This window comes from Nicotiana sylvestris, chromosome 12, assembly GCF_000393655.2.
Source record: "Nicotiana sylvestris chromosome 12, ASM39365v2, whole genome shotgun sequence".
Taxonomy (NCBI): Eukaryota; Viridiplantae; Streptophyta; class Magnoliopsida; order Solanales; family Solanaceae; genus Nicotiana; species Nicotiana sylvestris.
Genome location: NC_091068.1, coordinates 15,751,545 through 15,767,469, shown reverse-complemented (window position 1 = coordinate 15,767,469; position 15,925 = coordinate 15,751,545). Strand labels below are relative to the sequence as shown.

Genomic DNA, 15,925 nt, shown 5'->3' with positions numbered 1-15,925 from the left:
TATTTTAATCGGACATGTTCTATCAAAATAATACCTTTTGGGGTAATTAGAGGTGTTCATCATTTAGTTCAATCCAGTTTTACAGGATCTTACTTGTAAGTTTCTAATATAATTTAAATAAATAGGATGATAATCTCTAATTAGAATTGATAAACTCTTTTTCGAATTTAAATAAAGCTTTATCAAGTTCGCTCAAGCTTCACCATGATCAAGTACTTTGAGAATAGTTATTTTGGATGGACATGTTCTACGAAATAATACCTTTTAATGTAATTTGTGGTGTTCATTGTTCAATTCGATCCAAATTTGTAGGAGCTTACTGTCTTAATTACTTGTAAGTTTCACATATAATTAAAATAAATAGGGTGATCATATGTAATTATTAATGATTAACTATTATATCAATTTAAATAAAACTTCACCAAGCTATCGCTCAAGTTCTATCATGATCAAATACTTCGAGATAGTTATTTTACTCAAATGTGTTCTATCGAAACAATACCTTTTAGGGTAATTAGAGGCGTTCTTTTGACTTAATTTCACAGTATCTCTAATTGACTTTGATTAACTATTATATCAAGTTTAAATAAAAATTTCACCAAGTATCGCTCAAAATCTATCTTGATCAAGTGCTTTTTAGAATAGTTATTTTACTCGGATTCGTTCTATTGAAACAATACTTTTGAGGTTAATTAGAGGTGTTCATCATTCAGTTCGACCTAATAGTAGAGGATCTTACTCATAAGATAATTTAAACAAGTAGGGTGATCATCTCTATTTAACATTGATTAACTCCTATCTCAAATTTAAATAAAACTGCCACGATCCAAAAACTAACCCTGTCGTGATGGCACTTATCTTTGTACTAGGCAAGCCGACACTGTCACGACTCTAACCCCGAACCCGGTCGTGATGGTGCCTCTCGTGAAGATAAGGCCAGCCAACTAAACTCAATTCACTTGTTAAAGCAGTTAAGCAACATAAAAGTAGTCTGAAACATGATTTAATGATAATAAGTAGCGGAAATACAACCCGACACAACCCTAATCGGGGTGTCACAAGTCACGAGCATCTAACAATACTGAATCCTCAAATGTAACTACAGAGTTTTAAACATTGAACTAAGAACATAAGGGAAATAGATAGAGAGGAGCTCCAGGCTGCGAAACACCAACAACTACCTAAAGACTCCTCGAAGGTCCGCCTGAAGCTGGAATGAATCAGCACTCGGGAGCGGGATCAACTACACCTGAACCTGCACAGAGGGTGTAGGGAGTAAAGTAAGTACTCCAACTCAGTGAGTAACAAATGTAAATAACGACTGAAAGTAAGAAAACACGTAAGGCACAAGACATTCTATAATGAAGCAGTAAAAATCATTTAAAACCAGTAAACTAGTGAAAAATCAAGTAAAACTTCTTTCAACAAGTAAACAAGTAATTGACATGTAATTAAGGTAAAGTAAACAAATAGAAGTTCGCCCATCGGGCACAGTATCAGCAAATCCGCCCCTCGAGCAACATCTCAGAACAATACCAGCCCCTCGGGCTCAATCTCACATCACAATGGGTACCCGCGCTCACTGGGGATGTGCAGACTCCTGGAGGGGCCCCTTACGGCCCAAGCGCAATAACAAGCCATCTCGTGGCATCAAATCTGTCCCTCGGCCTCATATCAATTAAGCCACCTTGTGGCGTACATATCTCAGGCCCTCGGCCTCCAATCAGTATCAGTGTTTCCTCACAATATAGGCCCTAGGCCTTACTCAGTCAAAAATCATCACAAGCCCCTCGGGCAATAGTAAAACAGTGTTTCTCAGCCCAAACATCGTTTAAAATATCATTTAAGTCTCATAACTAAGTAAAAATGGTTGACTAGTAAAATAGTGAAAAATAGCATGACTGAGTACAAGTAATAAGTCAAAACAGTGAGGAAATAGTAATAAAAATTCCCGAAGGGTTCAAATAGTTGGCACGAAGCCCAAATATGGAATTCAGCCCAAATATGATGATAACAATTAAGTTTCAGTCAAATACGCAGTAAAATCATCAACCGGGATGGACCAAGTCACAATTCCCAATAGTGCACAACTCCACGATCGTCATCAAGTGTGTGTCTCACCTCAACATAGCATTACGATGTGCAATCCGAGGTTTCAAACCCTCAGAACATCATTTACAATCATTACTCACCTCGAACCGGCTACATCTCTAGCTCGCGACGACCTTGCCCCTCCAATCGGCCTCCACGCGCATCAAATCTATCCGAAAACAGAACGAGGATGTCAAAATATGTTAAGGGAACAAAGCCCAAGCGAAAATGATCAATAAAGGGCACAAATCCCGAAATTACCAAAACCCGACCCCCGGGACCACGTCTCGAAATTCAGAAATTCTCACACCAATAGATTTCTTATCTCCCTAGGAGTTCATACATATCAAGAATACTAAAATCGGAGTCCAAATGACCCCTCAAATCCTCTTTTAAAGGCCTCTTAAACTCAAGCCTTAATCCTCCATTTTTAGCCCTTTAATTCCTTTAATTACAGCCTTAATCCATGAAATACTACCACAGAAATGTGTTTTAGGTCCAAAATCCTTACCTTAACGAAGTCTCCTTGGTTTCTCTCTTCAAAATCGCCCAAAGCTCCCAAATCCGTGTTCAAAAATGGTGAAAACCTTCAAAAATCGTGAAGGAAGACTTATATACCTTCTGCCCAGGGACACCCGCATCTGCGGTCCAAAACCCGCTTCTGAGGTACTGCATTTGCAGTTAATTCCTCCGCTTCTGCGGAAATCACTAACAACCCAAAAGTCGCATCTGTGATACGCCTTCCGCAGATGCGGCCATCCTTACCGCTTCTGCAGTCACTGACAAATCCTCATAATCCGCTTCTGCGACCACTCCATCGCATATGCGGCGCCGCACCTGCGGTTTACCAGAAGCAGCAAAATTTCAGCAGCTGCACTAACATCTCAACTCCTCCGTTAACCATCCAAAATCACCCCGAGGCCCCCGGGGCCTCAACCCAAAGTACAAACATAACCCAATACCTTATTCAAACTTGTTCCAATCATCAAAACACCTCCAACAACATCAAACATCGATTCAAGCCTAAGTTTCTAAAATCTTCCAAATTCTGCTTTTGATCAAAAACCCAACCAAACCACGTCCGAATGACCTGAAACTTTGTACACACATCCCAAATGACACAACAGAGCTACTGCAACTCTCGGAATTCTATTCCGACCCCTATATTAAAATCTCTCCTACCAACCGAAAATCGCCAAAATATCAACTTTGCCAATTCAAGCCTAAATCTACTCCAAACCTCCAAAACTCATTCCTATCACGCTCCTAAGTCATAAATCACTCCAGAAGCTAACCAAACCATCAGAACTCATATCCGAGCCCTCTAACACATAAGTCAACATCCAGTTGACTTTTCCAACTTAAACTTTCTTAAAAGAGACTAAATATCTCAAACCTTGCAAAAAAATCATTCCGAGCTCAATCTGACCAATCCAATACCATCAAACACAGATAACGAAGCATAAAGAAGCATAAATAGGAAAAACAGAGCGGTAACTCATGAGACGACTGATCGGGTCGTCACAGACACATTACTAAAACAAAACTATCAAATCACGTCCGAATTACCTCAAATTTTACACACAAGTCAGAAATGACACCACGAACCTACTCCAACTTCCAAAATTCCATTTCGACCCCGATATCAAAATTTTTACTGCTGGCCAAAATCGCCAAAATTTCAACTTTCGCCAATTCATGCTTAATTCTACCACAAACCTCCAAATCATATTCCGGACGCTCTCCTAAGATCCAAAATTACCTAACGGAGCTAACGGAACCATCAAAATTCAACTAAGGTCGTTTATACATAAGTCAACATCCGGTCAACTCTTCCAACTTAAGCTTTCAAATAAGAGACTAAGTGTCTCAATTCACTCCAAAATCACTCCAGACCCGAACCAACTAACCCGATAAGTCATAATACAGTTGTAGAACACAAAAGAAACAGGAAATAGGGGAACGGAGCTATAACTCTCGAAACGATCAGCCGGGTCGTTACAAAAACTTCACCAAGTATCGCTCAAGATTTATCCTAACAAATGCTTCGAGAATAATTATGTTACTTAGACCTTTTTTTTTAATCAAAACAATACCTTTTAGTGTAATTAGAGATGTTCATCGTTCTATTCGACCTAATTTTGCAAGAGCTTACTAGATTACTAGTAAGTTTCACATATAATAAAAATAAATAAGGTGATCATCTCTAATTAATATTTATTAACTAATTTATCGAATTTAAATAAAACTTCACTAAGTATCACTCAAGCTTCATCCTGTTCAAGTACTTCGAGAATAGATATATTTATAAAATATAGTTATATTAATAAGTTACAAACTAAAACAGATAAATATAATTAAATTATATGGAATAAAAATGTGTTTATATTAATAGTATTCTTATCTAACTTCTTTTTGTTGGTCTGATTTTAGGAGGGAAACATGAATTTACAATTTGAAAAATAAAATACGATTTTACCAAAGGAAAAAAGTTCCCTCCAAATTATTTCCCTCAAATTTTTTGGGCCTAAATCACAGTCTTCTTTTCCTATTAGAGAGACAAGTGAGCCAAAACATAAACTAAAAGAAGCAAAAACCCTAAAATACTAAAAGTTACAAGAATTGAGGAGCAAAGGTACGCCTCTTCCCCTGCATCAAAGGTACGCCTCTTTTCCTTTAACATAACTCTTTTGTTTTTGTGGATGAATTACAAGATTAAGTTATCAAATGTGTAATCAAATCTTGCAAGATTCATGTCTTGAACATATTTGTAACATATAACAAGTTAACCTACTCCGATTAAATATTATCACCATCAGGGATGGAGGTAGTGTATACTCGGCGGGTTCAATTAAACCCATAATTTTTGATGCGGAGTAAAAATTCATTAAGATTGGAAAAATAGTAGATATGAACTCATAACTTTAAATATATAATGAGTTCAATGCTAAAAAATTTTAAAATTGAACTCGTCGAATTTAAATTCTAGATGAGCCATTGATCACCATATCAAAAAGATAGAAACATGAAACTACCATGTTCGATATTTAAAAGGAAGCTTTATTGATCATTCTCTGGTTGAGAATTTAATTTGTTTTTTTTTTGTTTATTGTGAAAGGAAGTATTATTACTAATGTTAGAGAAATATTACATCAGTACTAGTGCCGCCTGTGCAATTGTGGTTAAAGGCAGATGTATGCTCACCTTTTTTCAGTAGTGTTTCATTATTAGCCAACTTCCTTGGTGCAAATATATAGCAGACATTGACCTAACTTCCAAAATATATTGATGTCTTACAAATATTTGTTTATAATCAGACATGGGTAGAAATGGTCTTCGAAAAAGAAATAATCGGATGATCAATGAGACGGAACCTCCGAAAAGTTCTAAGAAAGCATCTGTTACAGAAGATTTGCCATACAACATATGGAAGAAGTTGTTTATTCGGGTAATTGCAATAAAGTTTTTATAAAATATTGAATTTTTTATTAGTTCCTTTTCAGTTAAACAATAATTTGTGTTTGTTTAATCATCAAGCTAACTTATATTATGAATTTTTTAGGAAACATGAATATGACCAGAGAATTGGAATTTAGCTTCCATTATGGTGGTCATTTTATATTTTCTCCTTCTAGAAAATATGTAAGTGGCCAGTTGGTGAAAGCAAACATTGATATTGATTTCATAGCTTTCTTTGATCTGCTTGATGAAATGATAAAGTTTTGTAACTTCAATATTCTTGAGGGAGATAAGTTTGCTTATTTAAGAGGTGATAGACTTATCAGTGATCGTGATGGGTTAGTGGAATGTCGTGACGATTCAGATGTTAAGAATATGCTTCTTAGTTACGAGAAGCATAAGGATAAGTCAATTGATATTTATATACTCCAAAAAAATGATATTTTCATGAGTTCTTCTCTCAGAGAAAATAGTTCTAATGAGAACTCGTTTGAACAAGTGAGTGAAACGGTTGTGGAAGAACATGAATCAACAAATTCAACATGTATTCTTTTTCTTTTATTGATCTTTGTCAATTCTTTTGATATTTTTACTTGAAGTATATTTATTAATCTTTAAATGTAGGCCCTAACATTTTGAAAAGAAAAACCAGAGGGCCTACACGATGCGTGAAGATAATCAATTTACAGGAAGGACAAAAATTGGTCGTTCAATTTGATGAAGATCACCAAGTTATTGGTGAGAATGCAACCGAATTCACTTGGTTTTTGGGTCAAACAGTGAGAAACCGAACTTGTTGCCCATTAAAAGTAAATGATTGGAAAGAAATGGAGCAAGATAAAATCGACCACATGTGGGACATTATCTTAGTAAGAAAATTAGTAAACTAATAAAGTTTATAATTTTCTTCAATTTTTGATGGATTGACAATCTGAGCCACTAAGCAAGTTTGGTTTTAAATCACTAGTTCTAACTTTTATAATGATATGTTTTATTTTTTATAGAAAAAGTTTAATTTTGATGTCTCCGAGGAAAGAAAAGGTGCAATTCTTGGTCATATGAGTGACCTCTACAAAGACTATAGGCACAAGTTGAAAAATAAGTATTTCGATTCAAAAGCAACTTGTCCACTTCGCTTACGAAATAAGCCTAAACTTCTCACTATAGATGAATGGAAATATTTGGTCAACCTTTGGAGCGGTGCTGACTTTCAGGTATTTTAATTAATCTATTTGTTCTTTTTAAATTATTATATGTTGTAGAAATTTGTGATGACCTTTCTTGTTTTAAAATGAAATTATATGTTTTGAGGCCATAAAAACCTTTTTTAGCATCACCTCGATTTGCATGCGCAGTCGGGAGCGTAGCCCGAAAGCCTAGATGTGAAAATGATAAATTTTGACTGTAAAATGAGCTAATTTGACTTCGTTCAGCACTTTAGGTAAACGGATTCGTACTCATGATTTGATGGTCCCGGAGGGTCCGTAAGAAAATATGGGACTTGTGCATATGCTCGGAATCGAATTCTGAGGTCCCAATCCCGAGAAATGAATTTTTAAAGGAAGTTATTTTCTGGAATTGTTTAAAGAAATTTGAAATGAAATTTGATTAGAACATGATGGTATCATGCCCGTATTTAAGTTCCGGCGCCCGGTACATGTCTTATATATGATTTAAGATATTCCTATAAAATTTGGTGAAAAACGGATGTCGTTTGACGTGATTCAGACCTAAATTGCTAAAATTAATGTTTTATGAAGTTTGAAAAAAATCCTTTGATTTTGAGGTTTACTTCGTTGTTAATGAGGTTATTTTGGCGATTTGATCGCAGGATAAGTTTGTATAATATTTTTGAGGTTGTGTGTATATTTGGTTTGGAGCCCCGAGGGCTCGGGTGAGTTTTGGATAGGGTTGCATTTTGAACTTAAAAATTGCAGAAATTTTTTGCTGGTATGAACAGGCCTGCAAGCTTCGCATTTGCGAAGCCTGGCTCGCAAATGCGAAACCAGCCTAGGCCTGCCTTGGCTCGCAAATGTGAGGTTTTCTTCGCAAATGCGAAGGTTTGCCTATTGGCCGGGGATTTGCAAATACGATGTCTTCTTCGCAAATGCGAAAGTTTGGGATTTCTGAATGGTTTGCAAATGCGAACCCTGTTTCACATTTCCCAGCTTATCAGGGGTCGGAGTTTGCAATTGCGAACCCATGTTCGCATTTCCCATACCTGTGACCTGCAACTTTATACTTAGACGATTTTATACCCATTTTTCATAATCTTTCAAAACATAAACACACTTAGGCGATTTTTCAAGGACTTCTTCTTCTCCAAATCAATTGTAAGTCATTTTTAACTAGTTTTATTCAATCATTAACATCTTTTAACATGATTTCAACTTCAAATCAATGATTTTTATGGGGGAAATTGGGTGTTTTGAGTAGAACCTAGGTTTTTCAAAAATTGAAGATTTGGACCTCGATTTGAGGTCCGATTTCAAAACAAATTATATATTTGGGTTCGTGGGGGAATGGGTAATCGGGTTTTGGTTTGAACCTCGGGTTTTGACCATGTGGGACCAGGGGCGATTTTTGACTTATTGTGTAAAACTTTGGAAAGCTCATTTTCATGCCTTGGTGAAGATTATGACCTTAGCTTTACCGGGTATGCCTCTTTTAGAGTGGAGAAGGGCTCTTGGTCATTATACCCGTAGTGTTATCTCTTATGTGAAGGCTCGGCTTATGGTCGAGAAGGGGTGTTTGGCATATGTTCGTAATTCTAGTGCCGAGGTTCCTTCTATTGATTCTGTGCCCATTGTTCGTGAGTCTCCTGAGGTTTTCCTTTTAGACCTGCCGGGTATGTCACCCAACAGGGATATTGATTTCTACCTTAATTTGGCTCCGGGCACTCAGCCCATTTCTATCCCGCTGTATCGTATGACCCCGCCTAAGTTAAAAGAGTTGAAGGAGCAGTTGCAAGACTTGCTTGAGAAGGGTTTCATTAGGCCAAGTGTTTCTCCTTGGGGTGCGCCGGTGTTGTTTGTTAAGAAGAAGGACGGATCGATGAGAATGTGTATTGATTACCGGCAGTTGAACAAGGTTACAATCAAGAATAAGTATCCATTGCCGAGGATTGATGATTTGTTTGATCAGTTTCAGGGTGCCAGGGTATTTTTGATGATTGACTTGAGATCTGGCTACCATCAGTTGAGGATTAGGGCATCCCATGTCCCTAAGACAGCTTTCCGCACTCGGTACATGCATTATGAGTTCTTGGTTATGTCATTCGGGTTGACAAATGCCCCAGCAGCTTTTATGGATTTGATGAACCGAGTGTTCAGGCCTTATTTAGATTTGTTCGTGATAGTCTTTATTGATGATATTTTGATATATTCCCGTAGCCGGGAGGAGCACGAGTAGCATCTTAGAGTGGTTCTTTAGACCTTGAGAGATAGTTAGTTATATGCTAAGTTCTCGAAGTGTGAGTTCTGGTTGAGTTCACTTGCATTTCTGGGTCATGTTGTGTCAGCAAATGGTATTCAGGCTGATCTAAAGAAGATTGAGGCAGTCAAGAACTGACCTAGACCAGCCTCAGCTACAGAGATTCGGAGTTACATATGATTGGCAGGCTACTATCGTTGGTTCGTGGAGGGGTTCTCATCTATCGCAACCCCGATGACCAGGTTGACCCAGAAGGGTGCCCAGTTCAGATGATCGGACGAGTGTGAGGCGAGTTTTAAGAAGCTCAAGACAGCTCTGACTACAGCACCAGTGTTGGTTTTGCCCACAGGTCCAGGGCCTTATACAGTTTATTATGATGCATCTCGTATTGGGCTTGGTGCAGTGTTGATGCAGGATGGCAAGGTCATTGCCTATGCTTCGCAGCAGTTGAAGATTCATGAGAAGAACTATCCGGTTCATGACTTAGAGTTGGCATCCATTGTTCACGCGTTGAAGATTTGGAGGCATTATCTATATGGCGTGGCATGTGAGGTGTTCACAGATCACAAGACTCTTCAGTATTTGTTCAATCAAAAGGAGTTGAATTTGAGGCAGATGAGGTGGTTGGAGTTGTTGAAAGATTATGATATCACTATCTTGTATCATCCGGGAAAGGACAATGTGGTGGCCGATGCGTTGAGTAGGAAGTCAGCCAGTATGAGCAGTCTTGCTTATATTCAGATCGGTAGAGACCACTTGCTTTAAATGTTCAGGCTTTGGCCAATCGGTTTGTGAGGTTGGATATTTCTGAGCCTACTCGTGTATTAGCTTGCACGGTCGCTCGTTCTTCTTTATTGGAGCGTATCCGTGATTGGTAGTATGATGATCCCTATTTGTGTATCCTTAGAGACACGGTGCAACGCGGAGGTGCCAAGAAGGTTACCTTAGATGATGATAGGGTTTTGAGATTGTAGGGTCGAGTTTGTGTGCCTAATATGGATGGGCTTTGAGAGTTTATCTTAGAGGAGGCCCATAGCTCCCGGTACTCTCTTCATCCTGGCGCCGCGAAGATATATTAGGATTTGCGGCAGCATTATTGGTTGCGTAGAATAAAGAAGGATATTGTTGCATATGTGGCTTGGTGTTTAGATTGTCAGCATGTTAAGTATGAGCATTAGAGGCCTGGTGGTTTATTTCAGAGGATTGAGCTTCTCGAGTGGAAGTGGGAGCGGATCACTATGGATTTCGTTGTTGGACTCCCGCAAACTCGGAGGAAGTTCGACGCAGTATGGGTCATTGTTGATAGGCTGACCAAGTCAGCGCATTTCATTCATGTGGCAGTCTCCTATTCATCCGAGAGGTTAGCTGAGATCTATATTCGGGAGATTGTTCATCTTCATGGTATGCCTGTATCTAACATTTTAGACCGAGGTACGCAGTTTACCTCGCATTTCTGGAGAGCGGTTCAGCGAGAGTTGAGCACCCAGGTTGAGTTGAGTACAACATTTCATCCTCAGACGGACGGGTAGTCCGAGCGAACTATTCAAATTTTGGAGGATATGCTCCGAGCTTGTGTTATTGACTTTGGATGCTCGTGGGATCAGTTTTTGCCTTTAGCAGAGTTTGCCTACAACAACAACTACCAGTCGAGTATCCAGATGGCTCCTTATGAGGCTTTATATGGTAGACAGTGTTAGTCTCTGGTTGGATGGTTTGAGCCGGGGAGGCTCGATTGTTGGGTACGGATCTGGTTCAGGAGGCCTTGGACAAGGTCAGGATTATTCAGGATAGGCTTAGTACAACTCAGTCCAGGCAAAAACGTTATGCAGACCGCAAGGTTCGAGATGTGACTTTTATGGTCGGTGAGCGAGTGTTGCTCTGAGTGTCGCCTATGAAGGGCGTGATGAGATTTGGGAAGAAGGGCAAGCTTAACCCTAGGTTCATTGGCCTGTTTGAGATTCTTGATCGAGTGGGAGAGTTGGCTTATAGACTTGCTTTGCTGCCAAGCTTATCAGCCGTGCATCCAGTGTTTCATGTGTCCATGCTTCGGAAATATCACGACGATCTATCCCACATGTTAGATTTCAACTCTGTCCGGTTGGACAAGGACTTGTCTTATAAGGAGGAGCCGGTAGCTATTCAAGACCGGCAGGTTCGTCAGTTGAGATCGAAGAGCTTTTTCTTCTGTTCGTGTTCAGTAGAGAGGTCAGCCTCATAAGGCATCGACCTAGGAGTTCGAGTCCGATATACGGAGCCGTTATCCCCATTTTTCCCCTGACTTAGGTACTTCCTTCTTCTGTCCATTCGAGGACGAACGGTTGTTTTAGAGGTGGAGAATGTGATGACCTTAAAACAAAATTCTGTGTTTTGAGCCCTTAAAAACCTCTTTTAGCATCACCTCGATTTGCGTGCGCAATCCGGGCGCATAGCCGGAAAGCCTAAATATAAAAATCTGTGAAAAATAATAAATTTTGATTGTAAAATGAGCTAATTTGACTTCGGTCAGCACTTTGGTAAACGGACCCGGACCCATGATTTGATGGTCCTGAAGGGTCCATAGGAAAATTTGGGACTTGGGCGTATACCCAAAATCGAATTCCGAGGTCCCAAGCCCGAGAAATAATTTTTTAAAGGAAATTGTTTTCTGGAATTGTTTAAAGAAATTTGATTAGAAAATGATGATATCGGGCCCGTATTTTGGTTCCGGCGTCCGGTACAGGTCTTATATATGATTTAAGACATTTTTGTAAAATTTGGTAAAAACGGACGTCGTTTGACGTGATTCGGACCTAAATTGCTAAAGTTGATGTTTTATGAAGTTTGAAAAAAATCCTTTGATTTTGAGGTTTAATGAGGTTATTTTGGCGATTTGATCGCACGGATAAGTCCGTATGATGTTTTTGAGGTTGTGTGTATATTTGGTTTGTAGCCCCGAGGGCTCATGTGAGTTTTGGATAGGCCACGGGTTGCATTTTGAACTTAGAAATTGCAGAAAAATTTTGCTGGTATGAACAGGCTTGCAGGCTTCGCATGGCTCGCAAATGCGAGGTTTTCTTTGCAAATGCGAAGGTTTGCCTATTGGCCAGGGATCGCAAATGCGATGTCTTCTTCGCAAATGCGACAATAGTTTCGCAAATGCGAAAGCTTGGGATTTCTGAAGGGTTCGCAAATGTGAACCCTGTTTCGCATTTCCCAGCTTATCAGGAGTCGGGGTTCGCAATTGCGAACCCCTGTTCGCATTTCCCATACCTGCGACCTGCAACTTTATACTTAGACGATTTTAAACCCATTTTTTATATTCTCTCAAAACATAAACACACTTAGGTGATTTTTCAAGGACTTCTTCTTCTCCAAATCAATTGTAAGTCATTTTTAACTAGTTTTCTTCAATTATTAACATCTTTTAACATGATTTCAACTTCAAATCAATGATTTTCATGGAGAAAATTGGGTATTTTGGGTAGAACCTAGGTTTTTCAAAAATTGGGGACTTGGACCTCGATTTGAGGTCCGATTTCAAAACAAATCATATATTTGGGTTCGTGGGGGAATGGGTAATCGGGTTTTGGTTTGAACCTTGGGTTATGACCATGTGTGCCTGGGGGCATTTTTTGACTTTTTGGGTAAAACTTTGGAAAACTCATTTTCATGCATTGGGGTTGATTCATTTAGCATTTATTGATGTAATTAAGTAATTTGTGACTAGATACGAGCGAATTGGCGGTGGAATCAAGGGGTAAAACTATAATTGAACCTTGAGTTGTGTTCATGGCATCGAGGTAAGTGTTTGGTCTAACCTTAGTTTGAGAGATTAGGAGTTGTATCGTATTTGCTATTTGTTTCTTGTTGAGTACGACATATAAGCATGGTGACGAGTATCTATACGTTGGTGTCAAGCATGACCGCGAGTCTTATATTGTGATTTTCATGATTTCGTTGTATTATTCATGCCTTGGTGAAAATTTCTATTTGTTGTATAAAGTTGTGGAAAGAATTGTGACCTATGAACATTGAGGAGCGTTGGCTCCAGTTGTATAACGAATTGTGAAAGTATAAGTGACAATCGAAACTCTAGAGTGTTGGCTCGAGTTGTGAAGTGAATTATGAAGTAAAAGTGAGAAAGAAAAGAGATCATTATGTTGCCCCCTTGTCGGGCTATTGTTGAGTTGAGTTTCCCTTGCATTGTTTTCTTAATTGATATTACTGACGCTTAGGTTGATGATTCTTTGTGTTAAGTGTTGTAACAAGTTGAGTTATAGCTGGGTAGTTAGGTGTTGTAACAAGTTTAGTTATAGTCGAGGTAGTTAGATGTTGAAACTAGTTGAGATAGTTAGATGTTGGAACAAGTTTGGTTATAGTTGTTTCTCCCTTGCCGCGTCGTATATACTTGTACTGTCGAGTTCCCTTGCCGGGATGGTGTAGTCTATTGTTGATCCCTTGTCGGGACGGTTAAGTATGATTATTGTTGACTGTATATTTGGAACGGGTTGCGCACCGCAATATTATTATATATATATGGATCGGTTGCACGCCACAACAGTTATATATGTGGATCGGGTTGCACGCCGCAACAATGTTAAATGATAAGAGATCGGGTTACGCGCCGCAACAATATTGTTATTGTATCGTTGTAGACATCGAGTGTTCTTTCATACTTCACTAAGTTTCTGTTAGAATTGACATGTTTCCCCGAAGCATGTTTCCCCCTCCGTTTTTAAACTGTTATTTCCTGTTTATATTTCCGCTGTATATTATATAATTGCACAGGTTTATCTGGAGTCTGGTCCTAACCTCGTCACTACCTCACCGGAGTTAGGTAAGACATTTACCAGCACATGGGGTCGGTTGTGCTGATGCTACACTTTGCACTTATGTGCAGATACAGGAGCAGCGCTTGATCGACAACATTAAAGGAGCCAGCCTTCAGTCCACCGAGATACTGAGGTAACCTTGCAGGCGTCCGCAGGCCCGGCGTCTCCTCTATCTTTTATTATGTTCTGTTATCTCCTGTATCCGAGACATACAATGTTTTCTTTCTTTCAAACAGTTGTGTGTAGTGATCTTAGTAGTCCGTGGATGTTGTGACACTAGTTTCTAGGTAGATGCATATGTGGATTTTCGTATTATTTTAGGTTTTATATTTATTTAAGTCTTACGCTTAATCTCATATTCCGTTGTATTTAAATAATTAACACTTGTTAATGTAATTTGTAAGAAGATTAAAACAAAAGACTTAAAGATTTCTAATTTCGTAGCTTGCCTAGCTTCTATGAGTAGGCGCCATCACGACTTTCGAGGGTGAAAAATTCGGATCGTGACAAAATTAATATTATTAATTTTTTTTAAAACTATAGTTCAGAAGAAAAGCACGCAAAACAAGGCAAATAGATCGAAACGTTCCTTACCTCCATATAGTGGGACCAAAAGTTATGCAAGACTTAGATACGAAATGGTATATATGAACACCATGATAATTTTTTAGAACAAAGTTATAAGAATTATATTCAAATATCTTATTCAATTAATGAAAATGATTATTATTTTCAGAGGAGAAAAAAATTGAAAAGCTCCATCTCATGTTGAAGTTTTTTGGAATCTCGCAAGAGAAAAAAAAAGGAAAACAAGTTGATGCTTTTTAACAAGATATCATTGTAATGTCAATATGTTCTATTTTATATTTATCTCCTTTTAGAATGTACATTTGCACTTATGTTTAATTAATTTGCATTATTGATTGTAGGTTCAATTTGACCAATTAAAAGAGCAGCAAAAAGAAGGAGAAATTTCTTTAAATGATGATGATATCCTTGAGAAAGTACTTGGGGTAGAAAAAAATGGATATCTTCGAGCATATGATCCCGGAAAGAATATGAGTTAATATTTTGGAGGTAGACCAACAAAGATACAGGTTATAAAGCAAGTAGAAATGGTCAGAAAAAAAGCAAATAAGCATGTGGAAGAAGTTAAAAGGGAAGCTAAGAAATAAGTCGAAAAAGTTAAAAGGGAAGCTGATGAAAAAGTTGAAGAAATCAAGAAAGAAACTGATAATAAATTAGTGGAGATGGAAAAACGATGGGAAAAAAGATTCCAAATGATGCTTGCAGCTCAAAATCGACAGCCAAATGATGCAAATCAGATCGTAAGTAACTTATTATTAATATCTTTTTATATTATCCTTACAAAAAATTATTCTTATTAACAAGTAAAATTTATTTTTCTCAGCGAAAATACTTTGTTGTACTATTTTCTAATATATATTTCTAATTGTTGTTGCAGGTTGTAGAGTAGTGATGAAAGCATCAAGATTGACGGGGACATGAATAATTACTATTTCTTTTGTAAAAGCGTATTGATATGTTTGAGTAAAATAATATTCCACTATTTAGAATGATATTGTTGAACTTTTTTTTAATATCGCAATTATTAAATAATTACAATTGAAGGTATATTTCATGCCAAAAATAGTTTCTTACCTACATTATATGAATTATTGTGGCTAATAGTATTCGGTAAAAATGGCGTGTAGTAGCCACTAAATAAGGGTGTATTTAATTTTATCCACTATTTAAAATGCTTATCAAAAATAGCCACTACTAAGGGAGAAAAGACACAATTACTCTTTCTCTATTTCTTGTATAATCCCAAAATCGACGAAAACCCTTATTTCATTCGTTCAGAGTTCTGCGCTTCTTCATCTTCCTCGTATGCAAACTGCAATCTCAGTTAAACTTCTGCTCCTTCATCTTCTCCGTCATCTTCTGTCAATCGCGACTGGTAATATGTTTTTTTTATGCATTTTCGTTTTTCTTTATTTGTAAGTTGGTTCAATGTCGTGTGAAGTATGTGTGAAATTTCAAAAATTAGCATTATATGTTGATTCAGTGTAGTATATTTTGTGTGATTCTGTTTTTGATAAATTTTTAGTGTGTGAAATTTGAAGTGT

At 37.8% G+C, this 15,925-nt stretch overlaps 1 protein-coding gene across 1 annotated transcript; it reads left to right on the top strand.

The window, feature by feature from the left end:
* Window positions 1-4,681: 4,681 nt before the first annotated feature.
* LOC104235378 (uncharacterized) lies at window positions 4,682-14,212 on the top strand. Its single transcript, XM_070165399.1, has 5 exons — window positions 4,682-4,751; window positions 5,409-5,539; window positions 6,175-6,419; window positions 6,555-6,764; window positions 13,862-14,212. The coding sequence occupies exons 2-5, from the start codon at window positions 5,518-5,520 to the stop codon at window positions 13,928-13,930; spliced, it is 546 nt and encodes a 181-aa protein (XP_070021500.1). The 5' UTR covers window positions 4,682-4,751; window positions 5,409-5,517; the 3' UTR covers window positions 13,931-14,212.
* The last annotated feature ends 1,713 nt before the right edge of the window (window positions 14,213-15,925 follow it).

What these genes read in the sequence shown, in the direction of transcription:
- LOC104235378 (XM_070165399.1), top strand. Translation starts at nt 5,518, where the DNA reads ATGGAAGAAGTTGTTTATTCGG. An exon ending in GGAAGAAGTTGTTTATTCGG is followed by an intron (nt 5,540 to 6,174) that starts GTAATTGCAATA and finishes CTTTAAATGTAG; the next exon opens with GCCCTAACATTTTGAAAAGA. An exon ending in ACATGTGGGACATTATCTTA is followed by an intron (nt 6,420 to 6,554) that starts GTAAGAAAATTA and finishes TATTTTTTATAG; the next exon opens with AAAAAGTTTAATTTTGATGT.